This window comes from Pestalotiopsis fici (assembly GCF_000516985.1).
Source record: "Pestalotiopsis fici W106-1 unplaced genomic scaffold PFICI_Scf_1, whole genome shotgun sequence".
Taxonomy (NCBI): Eukaryota; Fungi; Ascomycota; class Sordariomycetes; order Amphisphaeriales; family Sporocadaceae; genus Pestalotiopsis; species Pestalotiopsis fici.
Window position 1 is genome coordinate 6,278,348 of NW_006917091.1, and position 18,660 is coordinate 6,297,007.

Sequence of the window (18,660 nt, forward strand, 5' to 3'; positions counted from 1 at the left end):
CTTTGATATCTCTTACATATACTGCCCGCAGCCGCCCGCGCTTGTTTCTCAAACCCCTCTTTCCTCTTTTCGCGACGTGAATCCTATTTTTCTTTTATACTACCGTCCTTTTCGTTTCATCCTCGGTATATTGTCTCCTAGTATCTCATATCCATCGGGGTTTAGAAATCGAGGCACGCCGGCAACGGCCAATTGCAAAAAATATTGCAGCTCTGGAAATCAGATTTCCTTACTACAGTAAAATGGTATGACAAAACGAACCAATTCTGAATATCATGGCTTCCAGTTTTGGAACGTGGCTTGGGCTATGTCTAACTAGAGAAAATTTACTAGTACGCACAATACTCGCACAGAATGGTCGAGAGGCCACAGCAAGAAATGCTGCAAAAGTCTCGTCCTCACGATTCTTTCTTTGGCATGAAGGGTCCGGAGCCTAGACCGAGCTCGATAGCCACGGAAATCGTAGACACGGATTGGGATGAAGATGATATCAATAGCGAGATTGAAGATGACGACCCGAACTCTCCCAGATTGAGTCTGAACTCGGTAGGTTTTTTCACATTTTTCGGTCTATATTAAGAGATCATGACACAGACTAACACAAATTTATAGTCGGGCCAGCAAAGTGTAACCACACTTTCCTCGTACGAGGAGGTACAGACGCCCAGGTCGAGTAGAGCGCGCACAGCATTTCCTTTCGAGTTTGACATCAAGCCGGTGGAGGGACCTAGAGGACCACATCTCTTTCGCATGTCCGCGACGTCGACAGAATCCTTCGAACTTCAGGATGCCCTATCTCTTTCGCCAATCACACCAAGGGCTCCCAAGCCTATTGAAACGGAATTCCGCTTTCACCTCGCCCAGGAGCAAATGCCTCCGCGATCAAGAAGCACCCCGTTCCAATTTTCGCATGAGAATCTCGATCAATACGATCTGCCAGAATGGTCACCAGAGATGGTTGCGCAGTGGATGCTCAATGCCGACGTTGAAGCCACAGTTGCGGAGAAGTTTATCGAAAATGATATCAATGGAGAAATTTTGATCACTCTCAAGTCTGAGGACATGAAGGAGCTTGGAATATCGTCTTTTGGCATGCGGACGGCGGTATGGAATCATATATGCGAGCTCATCAAGTCGAAGCCAGAGTCACCTCGACCAGAGACACCCATTGAGGACGAAGAATGCAAAGAGGTCAGGAGGGAACGAAGGAAGCTTGAGAGATGTGAAGATGATGTGCGGCCACGACGCGGCCACAGCAAGCGACGTCTCAACAAGCCGTCGCACGAAGATATCATCTCACCTCTCGAGTCGGTGTCAATCGTCGGAATTGAGCAGGTCATGCCGAAACCTCACAAGTGCTCCAAGGGCGAAAACTGCAAGACCTTTAGAAGGCAGCAGCGCATGATTGATCAGTTTATGAAGGAGCATCCATTTGCGGACACCAGCGGCGGGCGTATTCTGGTCGCAGGCGACCCTGGAAATGCCGCCACTGCACCGGCTCTGAACCGTCAACCCTCGACGGAGGCTCTGCGTCCCATGTCGGATGCGGTTCCTTCCGTTGTCGCTTCATCGGACGTGCTTGGACCTGGCGCAGGCATCGGACCTTTTCAATACCTGCAAGAGGCGACCCTGCGCAACGTGCAGCACAGAGATCCTCAGGACAATGTCCGGCAGTTTCTCGAATTCCAACAGGGCGCCTCCAACGCCAGTGAGGTGCCGCCAACGCCTCCCTTTGAGTTGTACCCGCAAACACAGGCTCCTCATGAGGGTCTGCGAAGTCTGCCTAAGCTGTCCATCCCCGGCAGACAGTCAAGTCAGACTCCTCAACAGCAACGACCATCCAACCTGCGCCAGTCGTGGGTGCCTTACGCAATGGATAAGGCCGAGGCGCTGTCGCCAGACCTCACTACCCCTGTGGCACCTTACCGGTTCGGCTCTCCCTTCTCTGAGATGGACGTCCCCGTAACCTCTGTTCCTCTTGGCCCGGTAGCACGTGATGCCTCTCAGTCAGTTCCCCCGGACATGAACTACCGAGCAGGTCCCACGGCGGTGCCAGTTCGCTCCATGTCGCGGGCATCCCGCCGGCCGTCTTTCCAGGTCATGGCTCCGCTGCAGGAGTATGCCGCTGCGTCGCCCACTTATCACAATGCTCCCACGTCGCCGGCATCAAAGCGATCCTCGCTACAGAGATCACCACCAAAGGCACCAGCTCAGAGGGGGCAGCAGAAGCCGCTCCAGGCACCGCCACGGGCACAATATCCCTGGTCCACCAACCAGCACGCCAATTTATTCGGTAGCCTGAATGGTGCAGTATCATCGCAACCACAGGCCAGCCAAGGTGACGAGGGCATCGCGTACCAAGGACCGGTGCGCAAGCGCAAGACCAAGATGCTCCGACACGAGTGGCACGACCATTACGCGACTCTCAAGGGGACTCGGCTGGCGATCCACCAGGACGCCGGGGCCCGGGACCGCACCCTCGAGTACGTCGACATTGACGACTACGCCATTGCGTGCTCGTCGCTGGCTTCGGGCAGCAAGCTCAACGCCGCCTTCAAGGCCATGAGCATCTCGCGTTCCTCCAACAAGGACGGCAAGGACGATCCCGTCGCCGCCTTTAGCTTCCAGCTGATCCCGCAGGGCCGGGAGGCCTTTGGCACCCGCCTCAAGAAGCGGGAGAGCGGCATTGCTGGTGCCTCTTCTGGTCCGCTATCTGCCGGCACCGAGGGCGCTGTCAATGGTACTGGCAAGACGCACCACTTTGCTGTCAAGAGCCGCGACGAGCGCATCGACTGGATGAGAGAGCTCATGCTCGCCAAGGCGCTGAGACAAAAGGGCGAGGGCTTCGAGGTCAGCGTCAATGGCAACATGATCTAAAATGACCAAGAAATGAAGTTGGAAAAAAAAAAAAAAGGCGAAGACAAAATGACACTTACCCAGACGTCTTGAATGACGTGTTCTGCAAAGATTCTTTTTCTTTGTGTTTTATATAGCTATTCACTGCCAGTGGACGGCAACGACAGTGACGATGATGTTGATACACTCTGGCAGCGATGCGGACTGATTTTTCTCCATGCATGCATGAGAGAGCCAGCAAACTTCTTTTGATACCACTTTGAGCAGATGGCATAATTTTGTTTTTGTTTTTTTCCGTTTTAGTTTTTGCTTTTCATCTAAATACCCCGACCGTCAGCGTTGGCAGCATTGGGACTCGCGATCATATATAGGAATACAATTACACTCCCTTCATATACCACGTTTTGCAAATCCGCCGTGACCAGTTCTGTTTCTCCATGGCCCACCATTATGAACTCCTCAAGATGATCTGATTTTATTATTGAAATGTTTCCGTTATTGATTTGAATTATAATGTCAGCTCGATTTTTTTTTTATCTGGCATCTTTTCCCATTCTTTTCATCTCCTGGGCGTTTGAACATCATAGGTAACCTACAGCATGAGTCACATCAGGATAACGACATGGCATACTCATTGCACCAGGCCATTTCCTTTTTGCAATCCCGACTCGAACCAGAAAAAAAAAAAAAAAACAATTGCTCACCTTGTGGTCCGGTGCGGCGCAAATTGGAACCTGGATAACTTGTTCAGCTTTCTCGGCACATTGCCGCCCAATAGACCCCCAACAGCGGACCAAGCCCTTGATTGGCGAGTAATGATGCAACTTCCTCGGCCAGTTGTAGTGCATTCAAAACTTTGCCCCAAGCAATAATCCGGAACCGAGAGATTAGGTTGGGACTGGTGTCGTGACGAGACGGGTCTGGGAGGGTCGTCTGTGTACGGAGTGGGCGGTAGTGGTACGTAGAGGCGAGTGTGTCAGGTCTACCATCTCGATTCCATGAACGTGGCCGCCCTTCTTCAGTCGTTTGATTTGCCATTATTTTATTTTATTTTTGGCAATGACTACCTAAATCATATTTCATGATTCAAAGGCATCGCCCATCTCCCGGGAAAAGGGCCAAGGAACTTCCAAGATCTTTTGACCATGGCATTCAAATTTTCTTTGCACATGCAAGTCTGGTTTTGAGCTCTTCAAATGCTTTAAGAATACAAAAATAGTACATATATTTTTTATATCACAAGAGGCTCTAGTCACGGATATGCGTCCGCCCATTTTTGCACGTAGTCTATCGTACATTCAGGCTGATTCCTCTGTACAACGCCCGTCTCTCTTTTGCCAAATTCTTTTCGGGGTTCCGATTTGATTATACCCTGAGTTCCCTCTTGGGCATGGCAATGTTGCTCACCTTCTCCCAGTCAATGCACTCCCACCAGTTCTCAACAAATTGCCTCTTTCCACCGTAACCACCAGCGCCGATGCCGTAGTCTCGGAGCCATACGTGCTCCCACGTGTTGAGGCAGAGGATCGGGGTCACATCGATACCGCCGGGTGCAACGTTCTTGCTCCACTGGGAGCCGTTGCTGGCGCCGGCACCGAGACCAGAACGGTCGAGGTACTCGGAAGCCAAGCCCGTCTTCTCGGACGAGGCGGGGCCTTCCATGGTGTTGGCGTCAACGGGCTGGCGGCGCCAGTGGGCGTCCGAGTAGGGCGAGCCGGCCAGGTAGGTGGTGAGGATGCGGTACGACTCGGCCTTGCGGACCTTGACGAGCCAGACGAAGCCCGGGCCGAACATGGAGTTGGCAATGGCGCTCATCTCGAGGCGCAGCGTCTCCATGGAGCTGAAGGACGCCTCGAGGGAGGTCTTGAGCTGAGCTGGTATCGGGTTCTGGGGCTCTTCGCCGGCTTCGCGCTGCTGGGTCGTGGGCTCCTCTTTGGCCTTTAGGGTGTCAAAGAAGAAGTGGTTGTTGTGCAACATGGAGGCATAGTTGAAAATGGGGGCTTGCGAGGGTTCGCGCGCTGTCCTGTTGATGATCTGCCTCGTGGGCGTCTGCTCGAGCTCGGTACCTGCGAGGTGTTAGGCGACTGAATTCTCTAGAGTAGGACCGGGAGTTAGACAGGAGAAACTCACCTGCAGTCAAGATATTGAGCTTCTCGGTTGCAAATTGCATATATTGTGTGTAGGCGAGGTTGAAGCCATCTTCGGACAGCAGACCGCGGATACCTTCGGTCGACGGCGAGCCGGCAATGGAAAGACCTGGCACGGTATGCAGATCGCGGCGGGCGAAGAACCGAGAGGCAGGGGCCTGGCGCTGCGTCGATGGCAGGCTCACTCGGGGTATCCGTAATCTCGGCTTGAACATTGTGTCTGTGTGGGTGGTTGTGGTGGGAGAATCGAAGGTTCGTCGTTCCACCTTCCTATAGCCTGGCCAGGAGCTCGAAGATGATGTCGCGCGAGGCGTCAACTTTTTTCAAAATGCTAGAGGCGCCGGCGACCCCTGCAAAACTGGCAGAGCGAATGGGAATGGATGGCGCTTGTCTGGATTGGGTCGACTAGCGGCGGAACCAAAACGGCAGAAGCTCGGGGGGTCTCAATGGGCTTGTAAGCCTGCAGCTGGTGGGTGACAGTAGTCACTAACTTTTCTGTTGGCATTTTTGATACAACTACATTCATACTTGCAACTATATATCAAACTCTAGGGAGACTCTTGTTATTATTACTTTTCGCTCTAGCTTTATTATGAAATGAGACACCAACTGATTGCAAAATAGCAACACATGAACTTTAAGAATGAGGACGCAAATGGTAAAGCCATGCATAAGTCTTTCTATCCATGCTTAATCCTGTATCTTCATGTAAAACTATCCACCACATATTATACGCTCTGATCATGCCACCAATTATTTGTTATCCAGCGACAGCATATCCCCTCTTCTAAATGGCGTTCGAACGCACATGAGTCTGAGTGACTGGGTCTTCTCCCGATATTGCCCACCAAGCAGTGAACAATACCTTCCAAGAGCCCCATAGTCGTTTGGCGCAATCAGGGTTGTTTAAAGAACTCCCACGCAGTTGAGGATATCGCAAACGCCAATGGCAACCATGACAACGACTCGGATGCAAGAGGCAGCAGCAGTGAAAACTGCCCGGCGTCGAGAATCTCGCTGCTTCGCCATTTCCATTGAGCGCAATTGGCTTTTGATATGTGTCTATGGGTACTTTCTGAAGCCTCAAATTAGCTACCGGTCATTGGGTTCATGAGAAACCTTTGTACTAACAGACTTATGATGCGACGATATTCGCATAAGAAACGTATACCGTGGCTTGGGTGTTTGCTTTTAGTCGTTGGAATCAATCCTAAGCTCAGAGGCAGCCATAAGGCGGTCTTTATTTCTCTGACAAGAAACTCTGGACTATATATACAAAAAGTCCAGCGATCAGATGAAAGACTTCTGCCCTTCAACGCCTGGAGTACTTCACAAGCTTTTTCTGGAAGTGCGAAAAGCGTCCATTGGTCAAGGGTAATATGTGCTCGGAGGGGGTAAAAAGAGGGACGGACCATCACCAAAAATCATTTGCATCCTGGTTCGCCGCTGAGAGCGAAGGACTATAAAATTTGGCTATCCTAGCAGAACATGGGACGAGTCCTCTATGGAGCACGGGGTCCATGGAAGCGTATCTCAGTCCAGAAGTGGGTAAAATGGTCTGATATATGGGGATCCTCCCATAGTCTTTTGGGAATACCTATGCCGCACCGTGTTACACATTGTTGGTTCGAATCGCCATAGTCCGCACTGCGCAACTCAGTTGCGTGAAAGAAAGAACCTTGATACGCGTACAGTGCACCCATTAGACTTGTGTTTTGACTTTCAGGTATTATTGTGAGTGCGATTCGCACTCATTGGCCGGCTAGACATCGATAGATGTAGAAGAATGCAGTTTTAAGGGTTATACATGTAGCTGATAATACTTGGTTCAGTGTGGCTTAGCAGAACGTAGCAAATATGGCAACGTCCTCATATAGGAGAATGAGGGATAGTGGAGGCTGACTTGCAAGATGTCATCCTGCAGAGTACAGGCAGGTAGACAATCTACCTTGTGAGGTGCGAGCCCAGCTGAGTACGAAAAGCGCAACGATTCTACTGGCCCAATGGAGAGCGTGGCTCTCTGATACGCCCGGTCCTGTCGACCCAGCCGAATGCAAGTGCGCCGCACTCTCATTGGCGCCCACGCTGACCACTTCCCCTTGTGAGCATGCTTGTGGGAAAGCAGGCTATGCCAACCTGATGGGTGGTCCCCATTGCGAAGTGCGCGACGTTCTTATTCGTCGCCTGTCGGGCCAGTCCAATTACTTAAAGGTAGGTCGACAGTCAACTTGCTTGCCTGTCTTCACATTTATTCTTCATTGCTTCATTTCCAGCTGCGAAAAAGGATGGGCGCGACAGCTTTTCGATAGACGGTCTTGATTTTGACGATTTTCTTTTTTTGTCGAAGTAGGTAGTCATATCCCAGAACCATAGGTCAACATGCATTCCACGGAACGGACAGCACATTCAGGCAGCCTTCGGTCCATTGCGCCCAAAACTCCGAGGGCCATCGACAATGTCCAATCGTCATCGAAGCTGTTCCAGAGGCCGCCTCGGAAACTCGACAAGGAAAAATGCGACAATTGTCGCCAGGCGAAGCAAAAAGTGAGTATTCCTCAAAGTCACATGTTGCCAAGACTTACACCCTACACAGTGCATCGAGAAGGGGCCAGGTTGCCAGAGATGTTTCAAGAAGGGATTGACATGCTCTGGTCGCTACAAAGCTAGCAACAATTCGCCGACGTCGTCGACAGTAGCTTCCCATGATGATATCGTTCATGTCTCGCCTGGAAGTCGCTCCGAATGGCAAGAAGCCACTTCTGATGAGGAGTTATTCTCCACGCCGGATTCTGACGCGGGGTTTCAACAATGCCCGCCTGTTCAATCCCATACGTCAAAGGTCGAGGACTTCACCGGAGAAGATATCGATCAGGATGTCAAGGATGCGTTGGACGAGCTCCGCGGTCTCAATATTGGTCTTGACATGGCAGACACTTTAGACGATGAGCAAGGTACATGAAGAAGGGGCCTAATCAGCAAGGCAGCTACAAAAAACAAGTTGCTAATTCATTCATAGAGGTTGAATCGTTTGCTCCTGAAATAGGTGTGACACATACAACTAACTCGGCTCAACCCTTGCCTCCATGCGACTGGGATGAGCTTTACGAGGCGTTCATTGCAAAGTATGGATACCCGCCATCCAAGAGACCAGATTTTATGGGCTACTTAAGGAGGCTACGATCATCAGATTCTGGCCTTGTAGAGTGTCCTTCCTGTCGCATGAACAAAGATGGAGAGTTCAAAATCGCAGAGATTAAGAATCACTTTCGATACCATCATGTCGGAGATATCGCATATGCCGACAACGACAACATGAAGCCAAAAGTATGGGCAATTGTCCGCAACTTGGCAGCAGGATTCGAAGCGGGGCAGATAATCGTCTCTTTACGAGACACCTGCGAGGCGAAACGGGAGGAATATTTCAGACGACAAACCGTACATGTCAAACCTAAGCCAAACCTGCCGAGCGTGCTTCTTCTCTTGTCCCAACTTCGAATAGTTTGCAATGGGCAACTTGTGTGTATCAGTCCCAGGTGCAGTCTCGAGCCCTTTGAGCCATCGTGGGATGCCCTAAGAGAACACTATGAGAGCAGTCATGCAAATGACATCATAGAAACTGATCCATCCCGAGTTATCGATGTTGAGGATCATCTCAAAAAGCACGAGTATAGCATTGCTCGTAAACTTGAGAAAGCTGAATCCATCCGCGTGGCATGGAATCGGAAGGGATGGACTTGGATGGATCGGAATTGGATTAATGTTGATACTTCAGAGCCGATGGCTGACTTGGAGCGCATAGCCTTTGAAGCTTCTACCTACCGTCGCATACCACAAACGCGGCAATGGAGACTGGTCAAAGACCTGAATAGGCTGTTTCGCACACGATACAAACAATTCGTCTTAGACACAGCACGGTCATCATCCGCAGAGCTCGGTGTGTTTGCCGATGATCTTGGCAGCACACTTCCAAGCGCAAAACGTCTACGCCGTCTGGCAACAAAAACATTTGAGAAGGTTCTGCGTGGAATGATCCCCAATACATTTCTTGAGATGCTCGCTTTCGGGATGCTGTCCGAGTCTATGACCACAGTCATGCGACAGCAGGGCGTACCGTCTCTCGGCGGCCCAACTTTGGCGGACCATCTTGCGTGGGCAAACTGCATCCAGAACCAGCGGGAAAGACCATCATACGATTTGTTCGCCTGTTGGCTCAAGGATAATTTCTCCATGAATTCTAACGGCTCACCTTATACAGCAGCCACTTGGAGCGCAGAGCATGACATTTCGATACATGAGAATATGAAAAGGCACGTTTTGAACCTCATGGGAGCAAGACGTTCTGATTATTCGTTCAATTTCTCAGCATTCCTCAAGCTTGATATCTTCGCAGACAGAACTACGGGAAAGAAGGCGCCCGAGACAGTGGGTAAGGGTGGCGAAGTGACAGCTACGCCACAGAAAATCAACGCCCAGGAAACGCCCAAACCAAATGTCAATGTCAAGCACCAGCTTATGACTCTCCGAAGCAATGTCATCTTCGTCCGAGTTTATCTGTTCATGATATGTGAGCCTACCTTCCCAATATTCGTCTAATAAGCTAGATCACAAGAGCGGAGCACTTACAATTATGGAAAACAGATATCACAGATCAGGGAGTACTTCTCATATACTTGGGAAACCAAGAACGACAATGTCGTGTGTTCTCCTCCGGCAATCATACCGCCACGGCATACAGTATACTGCGGACAACCGAGGAGATGAAGATAAATATAACCGATCCACTCCTCAGGGATGCACAACAGTGGGATCGCTGCGCAAGCAAGATCTTCAAAGCGGCAGAAACGATGCTTGACTTTGGTCAAGTTTGGCGCCTCGAAGAACTTCATCGTCAAATGGTATTAGAAGTGGAAGTAGGTACTGCCCTGGCGTTCATTGCTTCCGTCATTATAATCTGTCTATAGAACATGACTTGATTGCTAACGACACTTTCAGCGTTCTGTCGAGGAGTCGACACTCCGGCGCTTTCTGTTAAACAGAATCAGTCAGCAGTGTTTCGCCGCCTGTGGCTTGATCAAGCCGGCATGCGAGAATTACAACACATGCTCAGTTTGTCAATGCACGACTTCGATTAGTTGATGGGTGCATTGAGGAAACATGGGAATCTCTGTGTACGATACATCGTGTTTTTACTTTTTTCCCTTGATCAGTGTTGATCAACATGATGTCTTCCTATTGAAACTTGCACTAGTCTAATTTGATTATCATTTGGGTGATGTATTGATCTATATTGCCCGACGTCTTGAATATTGGCGAGGTGCAGGCATATTTGGGTGACACCGACTAAAGTCCGGGAGCTCCGTACATGTAATTGGTTACCGAGGTGTTGATCAGTCTACTATAGCGTACCCAGGTGCACTCTTGTGATTTCTCATGCACTATTGACAGATTGTTTAAAACAGTGCTGCAGTAACCGTCAATGCCAATGCCAGAAATGCCATGTTTGCCGTCTCCATCCTGATGGCGGGGGATCCACTCTTGGTATCGGCTGTTGTGATGTTGTACAGGCTCAGCTTCAGCGCTCCTCCGCAGGCGTCCGTCTGGTTGCCATCGCAAGGAGTATTGCATTCAGCATCAGCCAATTGGACACTCAGTCTGCTCAGTTCTGTACAAGTTTCTCAATCAGCATGCCATTTATTATCGTTGCGAAGAAGAAAAGAAATGAAACAAAACCATCCCAACGTACTATTGGCACACCAGCATTCCCGGCTATACTCGAGCCCAGCGTAGTTGTAGGGCGTGCTTTGGTTGTTGGCACAAAAGTCGAGACATATCTCGACCGTCATGGTGTCTGGCTGCGCCAGAGAGATATCCGGCAGGGCGCGCGCCCCCGTCGACTGTGCAATGCCCGTCGTCTCATTCCAGCATCCCACGTAGTGGTACGTCGTCGACGAGTTGTAAATCTGAAGCTCGGATGTCTCGTTGGTTCCTTGGGCGTGGGCCAAGACTGCCAAAAGGCAGGCAAGTACGAGACTTGGCAGCCGGCTGCCTTTTAATCCCAAGCGAACCATGATTTTGTAGATGAAATGTTTGGAGACGGCTCAAGTTTCCAAAGTGATAGCTGAATTCTTTCCAATGTGATGTTGGCGTCTATGCTGAATTTTCACACAAATTCTGGCAGCTAGGCACTCTGCACTCACTTCAAACTTGACTCTTCTTATGTGGTTGTGTCTCGAGGCTGTCGCTTATTATGTAGATGGGAATGGATCGCAACATCAAAAAGGCATTTTTATTTGCGCAGTGCCAGCCTCTTTATTAGTTTCATTTTCTTCCCATCTGTTTGAGCCGAGAACTACAGGCCCGGAATAGCACCGCACAGCTCCTCCCTTGGGATTGCGGGCTGGCGAGAGAGCTCGAGATTGGTCTGTCAGCAAACAATATTACAACCTCCCTGACATGGCAAGACTTTTTCTTCCTTTCTCGCCCTGCGATCTAGACCCCCAAAACCTATTTATATGGGGATGAAATGATAACGGTCTCGATTTCAGCAAGGGGGGGTATGGGTGGTACCTAGCCAGCTGAAAAAGTCTTGACTGCACAAGATACCCAAATGCAGCACCTACATTAGTCGCCGCTGGCATGTCAATCAATGCTTGGCTTCTGGCCCTCCAGCCTGGACTTTTTTTACAGCTGCATCTGCAGTAATCAATAGAACGGCGCAGAAGGGCCTGCAGCGCCCGTGTCTCCCGTAGCGCATGTACACCCTTGTAGGACGGGAAAGAGGTTTAGCGAGCTGCTGTTTCGGCCAACGGCGAAACTCGGGCGGAACGCTGCTACCGAGAAAATCAATCATGATAAAAGAAGGGTCAAGAAACTCTGCAGACTGCAGAGAAATTTCGTGGCTGGCAATCTTGAATATATACTTATCTGGGTTCAAGATTAGAGACAGCGGGGAATCTACAGTATTATAATGCTCACTGGCATTCCACTTATACTCCACTTTAGAGTTTCTGGGTTGTGCAATGAGCCTCTTCCAAGGTGATTATCGGCAGTGAGTCACCCGGTAAAAACCCCGCTCAATAACTCTAACAATAGTGTTAAATCGGCAAGTTGTAGCTGTCGCACTATTTTGTTTGCCTGATATTGGCTCATGCGACGGAAGTTGCAAGGCAGAGAATATCAGAACAAAGATTATGCTTTGATCTTGTATATCAGGCGCAACATCTAAAGTTCAGATCAACTGATCACATTGGCTTGGTTGGTAGCCGCCGGCGATCTCGAACCAATTGAATATTGCTTGCGCGTAGGGGTTCGATTCCTCTTCAGGCCCATATACTTTTACTTTTTGTTGCTTTTTATTCTCTACCATTTTCCCTTTTAGAATAATTTTTTTTTTAATTCGGCAGTTATTGCTATCCTTTTTGGAATCTTGAGCCCTCCAGATCTACCAACTCGATGTCTCCGTTACTTCAAGGTATAAAAAAAATATAGCCAACCAGACTCCATGGTAGGTTACCTCGACACAGACACCGGCGTATATGCATGACTCGCATGATATGATTCATGTACAACCACAAAGTAGCAGGTGTTGCTTACATTCAATGGCTTAGTTGGTAGCCGCCGGCATTTCAACTTTGAATAATGCGTGCGCGTGAGGGTTCGATTCCTTCGTAGGCCCAAGAAATTATTTCTTCTTTCCCCAGGGTGCCTTTTTTGCTGTTTTATGGTCACAAAAGACTATACAGCTGGACTTGTGCCTGGATAAATGATGGGTTTTGTAACAGACAGTCCCCGGGCATGTGCCCAGTACAGAATTCTTGATATACGACAGCAAAATAAAGACAAGAATATATTAATGTCACCGGCCTTTGGCTACCTAGTCATAACGCCTTCACAGAGAAGGAAAATGGGACCCGCAATCACTTAAAAGCGTATTGCACCCCTTCAGTACGAGCACTTGAGCCAAGTATCATACTCATACCTTTGAATCCAATGAGACTTCATGTAATAACAATGCACTACGTTACATTATTACTGTCTCTGCTCAATGAATGCTTGAGCCTCTGAACCGGAATTAGCAACGGCGTCGTCCCTCATGTAATCAAGTGACTACTTACGTGTGTAGCGATCCATTTGCTTACTGAGTTCATTCTTGAAGTCAGAAACAATCTCAACGACATCTTCGAGATACGCAACTCCAAGTTTCTCGTCCTTTGAGGCTGCAAGACCGACGGCAGATGTAATGACGTTGCGAATCTGGCGCCCATCGAACCCCTTTTTCGGTAATTTCTTCTCGCACCAATTGTTGATATCGTTCCATTCCTCCATGTTCACCATGTCATTCTTCTTGTACTGCTTCAAAAACATTTTGAAGATGTCAGCAGTTTGTTTTGGCGTGAGTGACTCGTATTTGAATGCAATGTTGATCCGAGATTGGACAGCAACATCGAATTGGGCAATCTGGTTCGTGGTGAGGATCATGATACCTCGGTAATACTCGAGGACTCGTAGAAACACTGGAGTAAGAATGAGAGTCAACTCCTTAGGTGTGGAAGTCTTAAACAGTATCTACCTGACACCAGTGCATTTCGTTCTGTAGTTGCTCCAACCTGTCCAGAACCTCTGCTTTGTAGGAAGACATCGGCTTCATCACTGCAAACATAAAAATCAGCGACACAATCAGGGTTTTTTATCTTGTTGATTTGCACCAGGAAAGCTCGTTATAACTTACATCAGTAAGATCGCTTTCCATGTCTGCGCAAGATCAAAAATCCTCTCGAGGTTGGGCTCCACATATCTCGCCGACGTACCAACGTCGGCAACGCCAATGGAGAGCAACGGTTTGCGAGTCGCGATCGCAATAGTCTCAGCTTTTTAGGCGTTAGAATGGGTATTGGAGAGCTGAGGGATGGACGTTACCTGTGGATGTTTTACCAACACCAGGAGGGCCTGTACGTATCAGTAGAGCTCTCCCTTCCGCAGTCAATATGGAGACATACCATATAGAAGTATGATCAAACCTTTGCCCTTACCGGGCACAATATCCTCCAGCTGATAGAGATTGTCACTATATGCTGCGTAGTGGCTCTTGACAAGCCCCATGAGGACAGCCTTCCGGTCCAATACGGGGTCTTCAGGCAGCACCAATCTGTCGTTGAACGCGGTGTGTGAGCCATCCACGTCAATGTCCTCGATGCCATCAACAAGAAACTGTGCCCACATCTTCTCCTGGAGTATATACCCCATGACGCGGGCAGAGCATAGCATGAACTGCTCGTCTTCCCAGTCGTATTCTGGTGCACCAGGGATACGATCATATCTGGTTCAGAGAGCTTTCTGGAGGTTATCATTGCGCAAGCATAATTTGCAGCGGCACTCTGACGTGTCATCATTGAGTGCAGCCGTGCCCACACATTGCCCAACTTGAGCATACTTGTAGTGAGAGGCGAAATCTACCATCACCAGCTCAATTGAACCCTAGGCGCCAATCAGCTTCTTTGATTCTTCATTCACTTCTGCTGATTCTGTTTTCTTCCTCTTTTGTTTCTTTTCAAAATCAGCAGCCCAACATCCGCCGCGCGACTCACATGATAACCAATATTCTTCAAAAAGGGTCCTCGCATTTGAGGTTGCATCGTCGGAAACGTAGAGCCTGGATAAGCAGTGCCCCCATCATCGTCCTGTTAAAGTTAACGATTCGTCCTAACCATGCCAAATGATTTACTTGCCCTTTCTGTGACGAATCCGAATCCTTTTCTGTCAATCATCGCCTGGCCTTGATATCTGAACATACCACTGCCGAATGAATCATAACATATTCTTCGAAACTTTTTACCTCTCTCTATTAGCTTTCCCTTCATTTCCTCCTTGTTTGGGACATATTTCCAAGGATATATCGGCAGTGCTGATATGGGTTTCGTTTCATCGAACCTATCGATTGAGAAGGTGATCAAGTAACGATCAAAGGAAATCCCATCCCAATCATATATAAGACATCTCAGTAGCCAATGATTTGAGCCAGGCGTCCCGTACGATGGAGGTCGGCTATCCAGCACCAGAAGCACTTGGTCCTGATCCAGAATTGTTTTTGAATATACCAAGGTCCCGGGAGGAAAGATTGTCCACAATGCCTCAAATGTGATACTATCGGCGAAGACTAGGTCTCTTCGGGCCTGCATATATCGATCGAGGTTGGCGTCTCCAGACCATTCGCTGAGTTGCGACAGAAGGTCCCGGAGATCTGATCGTGCGGTTTGGTCCTCTTCAGTGCCCCCTTCTTTCTGCGTCTCTGATTCGAGCGCATCCCAATGGTGTATGATCTGATAGAATGGAGATATCAGTTTCAACGTCCCTTCGGATAATGGATGCAGAGTGTATGATTTGACAACTGTCCGAAGCAAGCTCCCCAATTCGGGTGACATGATTGTCAGCTCCGAAGAAGAAACTTCTCCGTTTCCTGGGGGGAGTTTGCACAGGATAAATGATTTCGGAGTCACCCCTGCTCGCTGTTTGTCGACGTTTCTCTTCTCAAGATGTTTCTTGTAGTTGAAGTTTCTTTCCCTTATGGTTCCAGTTCGGATATCCCTTGTCTGGATGACCACTTGGTATCTGGCATTTTCATCTGCACAATCTGAACAGCCCTCTTCCTCGTCCTCCGTCCCCTCACTGTACAATGGCTGCATATCACTGTACATCGGCCGATCACCTTGTTCAATTCTCTGATCTCGACGTTGGATAGGGGGAGCGTCTACCAAATCGATTTAGTCTCTGCTGATAAACACCCGTACTCATTAGTCTGCTTACTGGCGAATGGTCTTGGTGGGATCGGCGGCCGAGGCCCCCATTGAGAGCTCTGCATTCTTCTGGGCAATGCATGCATTGTAACACATCCATATGTAGCGCAGCTATATTCCGACTTGGACGTTGACACTGTGTGCGCAGCCTCGATATAGAGCAGTTCTGAGACCTGAATGTAGAAGTGACAAGCAATGAAGTAGATGAGAAAGTTTCGAGGGCGGTGTTAATCTGCTCTGATTTTATGGCTTTACAGGAAGTTACCACAAGGTGTAAGTGACGAAGGTGCACTGCTAGGAAGGCCACCTATCTAAGAATTTGTTTGCATTGCACAAGGGCGCCTACGGTCATGTATAAAGCCGCAAGTTATGCCTGATCGAATTAATGCCGTGTGACTACAATGGCGTGGTGGCAGAGTCTTTGGCCAATACATATATTACAATGGGCACAACGATTAGTATCAAGCTAATGTAATGCAGGGAGGAATTCAAAGGCAATATGCGGTATTACATGCCCTCATACAAAACGCGTCTCACAACAGAGGTGTATATAGGTAACCAAGGAGATGGCATCGCCACTGGTCAAAGTCCAGTACTCCCGCGGGGATGCAGGCAGGCGCGCCACCAAGCACAGCCTCGTGAAGAGGTAATTTGTGCTTCGCTTGTCCGTTATAGATTTGGTGGCCATATCTACCCCGACCCTTGTGTGCGTTTAGTCTATTTCGGCTCCCTGGATTGTACCATCGGTAGTCATCAAAATGGATAATCTCCTAGATTCGTGGCCAAAGGAGGTAGGTCTGCAGAAAACAGATCTTGATTCACGGGAGTTGTAAGTGCCTTGATATACGATCATGTATATGAGCATTAGCTAACTTCAGAGGTTTTACAGCATCCAACTGGTTGAGATCGAAGAGAAGCAGAAGTGCTTTCATGCCTGGCTGGAAAGAAGGCAACTTGCACTGGAGGAAAGACAAGCTCTACATTGTCGCAACTATGGCGAGTTTGCTGCCTATTGGTCGGAAGTCAGCGAAGGTGCTCAGTCAAGCTTTTCCCTAAGACATGAAAAAGGGTGGCGCAAATGGACCAAGACGTGTCAAAGCTATGCGATCGAAATTCATGACCTCATGATGAACATCAAGCCACTACTTGACATTGTCAGTTCCCTTGGAGCACCATACAGTGGAGCTGCTATTGGAACGCTGACAGGACTATTCGCGGTATGTATCGATGAGCATTCGCGTTTGATTGATCAAATTGCTCAGTTGCTAATCTGGCATGCATAGATAGCTGTAACGAAAACCGAGCTGGACAGCACCGTTTGCTCTGCCATCACAGGCATTAGAGACAGACTTCCCGGCTTTCAGATGTATGAAAAAATCTATCAGCACAACTCTGATCTCAAAAAGAAGATTGCCCTGTCCTATATTCGTTTCATTGAACTTTCAATGTCCATCACAAAGTACTGCTTGCGATCAGGTTCATGTAAGCTCTATTGAGCAAACGTGAGTTGGGAAATTTACTGATACAATCAGATCGATGGGCTATTGCGCTCTTTGATCCCACCAAGTTCATGGACCAGATGAACCTAGCAAATGAAGCCGTGATGCAGGTTCGACTCAAATGTGAGGAGCTACTCAACGAGAGAGTGTATGATCTGGATAAGCATATCAAATCCCTCAAGACTGAAACCCTGGATCTGAAGACTGAGATTAGAGGTAAGCCGGCGAGCTATCCCTACACCCAAACTCTACTAACAAAACCCAGGGCTGCGAGACTCGGCGAATAGTACGTAAGGACAACTGACAAAACTCTCCAAACTTACTGATTTGTCTACAGGAGTCCAAAAGGAGAAGCACACAGAAGTCTTACTCAGCCTCAAAGCAGATTTAGGAATTCAAACCTTTGACTTTCAGCTTCAACGCCAAGAGCTCGACAAGTATCACAAGGGGTTGCTCAACGAGAGCAGAGAAGAAGGCCACTTCTTCCAACAAATGTCCGCCCACCGAATCAAAGAGCTGCAAGAAACCCGCGCTTTCGTGTCGTGGTCCACAGACGACACGTCCAGCGTCTTGTTCCTGCAGGGGCAAAACAGTCCGGAAATCGGCTATCACAAGAGCAGTAGCTGGATTTCACCCTTTGCGGTGGATCAAGTGATGCAGTTGCAAAAGACTGATCCCGGTGATCCCTTTGGTTACTGCATGTTGCCCGAGGATTCATCTGGCATTCATTCCGTGCTTCCCAGAATTCTATTCCACTTGCTAAATCACCGTCTCTGCGACCTGGGACCGTCCGAGAATCGCTCAAAGCTCCAGCACGAAATAAAAATGTACGCGGCCTGTCATCTAGACAAGCAAACGTCAGAGCGTCGCAGGGCCCCGAGCAGCGAGGGCGACAAAGATGATGAACCGACGGCCATACTGCAGCGGGTGGCTCTCGCCGTCCTTGCGCTATACCCAGCGCATCAGCCTGTCCGCATCGTCCTCGATCGTATCGACAGGTGTCCCAAGGACGAGCAGTACGATTTGATGGATCTGCTGGGGTCGCTGATTCAAAAAGCTGCCTGTAATTTAAAGATTCTTTGTGTGGCTGACTCTGCCGCTTGGAGTGTATCCAAAGCAACATATGGCCGAACGTTTGGTGGTAGAGTGCACCTGGTGGAACTACAACAGAAGCTTCTGACAATGGGAGGTGAGACTGATTATTGAATCAGCAAACCGGGATAGGCGTTGTGTTGTCAGACTTTCACACTCGGTATTGCGTAGTATGCTTTGGGTAAAGAGTATTGATGGTTTCTTTTGGGGGAGCTTTTATCTATAATCCTTGGGCAAGGTTCTATGCTTTCTATACAATGGTATCTCGACTCGTAA

At 48.9% G+C, this 18,660-nt stretch overlaps 6 protein-coding genes across 6 annotated transcripts; 3 read left to right on the top strand and 3 right to left on the bottom strand.

Annotated features, from left to right (window-relative positions):
• Window positions 1-354: 354 nt before the first annotated feature.
• On the top strand, window positions 355-2,877 carry PFICI_01837 (uncharacterized protein; the record flags this gene model as incomplete). Its single annotated transcript, XM_007830418.1, has 2 exons — window positions 355-546; window positions 613-2,877. The coding sequence occupies 2 exons, from the start codon at window positions 355-357 to the stop codon at window positions 2,875-2,877; spliced, it is 2,457 nt and encodes an 818-aa protein (XP_007828609.1).
• A 1,344-nt stretch (window positions 2,878-4,221) lies between these two features.
• Window positions 4,222-5,218, bottom strand: PFICI_01838 (uncharacterized protein; the record flags this gene model as incomplete). Its single annotated transcript, XM_007830419.1, has 2 exons — window positions 4,222-4,922; window positions 4,987-5,218. 2 exons carry the CDS (start codon window positions 5,216-5,218, stop codon window positions 4,222-4,224), a joined length of 933 nt encoding a protein of 310 aa, XP_007828610.1.
• A 2,164-nt stretch (window positions 5,219-7,382) lies between these two features.
• PFICI_01839 (uncharacterized protein) lies at window positions 7,383-10,139 on the top strand (the record flags this gene model as incomplete). The annotated part of the gene is made up of 5 exons (XM_007830420.1): window positions 7,383-7,547; window positions 7,597-7,954; window positions 8,020-9,567; window positions 9,642-9,913; window positions 9,996-10,139. 5 exons carry the CDS (start codon window positions 7,383-7,385, stop codon window positions 10,137-10,139), a joined length of 2,487 nt encoding a protein of 828 aa, XP_007828611.1.
• A 314-nt stretch (window positions 10,140-10,453) lies between these two features.
• On the bottom strand, window positions 10,454-11,071 carry PFICI_01840 (uncharacterized protein; the record flags this gene model as incomplete). Its single annotated transcript, XM_007830421.1, has 2 exons — window positions 10,454-10,665; window positions 10,747-11,071. 2 exons carry the CDS (start codon window positions 11,069-11,071, stop codon window positions 10,454-10,456), a joined length of 537 nt encoding a protein of 178 aa, XP_007828612.1.
• A 1,960-nt stretch (window positions 11,072-13,031) lies between these two features.
• PFICI_01841 (uncharacterized protein) lies at window positions 13,032-15,421 on the bottom strand (the record flags this gene model as incomplete). The annotated part of the gene is made up of 9 exons (XM_007830422.1): window positions 13,032-13,063; window positions 13,118-13,516; window positions 13,573-13,652; window positions 13,732-13,870; window positions 13,920-13,949; window positions 14,000-14,319; window positions 14,383-14,477; window positions 14,588-14,680; window positions 15,098-15,421. The coding sequence occupies 9 exons, from the start codon at window positions 15,419-15,421 to the stop codon at window positions 13,032-13,034; spliced, it is 1,512 nt and encodes a 503-aa protein (XP_007828613.1).
• A 1,130-nt stretch (window positions 15,422-16,551) lies between these two features.
• Window positions 16,552-18,498, top strand: PFICI_01842 (uncharacterized protein; the record flags this gene model as incomplete). Its single annotated transcript, XM_007830423.1, has 6 exons — window positions 16,552-16,622; window positions 16,683-17,010; window positions 17,077-17,275; window positions 17,326-17,508; window positions 17,558-17,578; window positions 17,630-18,498. 6 exons carry the CDS (start codon window positions 16,552-16,554, stop codon window positions 18,496-18,498), a joined length of 1,671 nt encoding a protein of 556 aa, XP_007828614.1.
• Window positions 18,499-18,660: the final 162 nt, after the last annotated feature.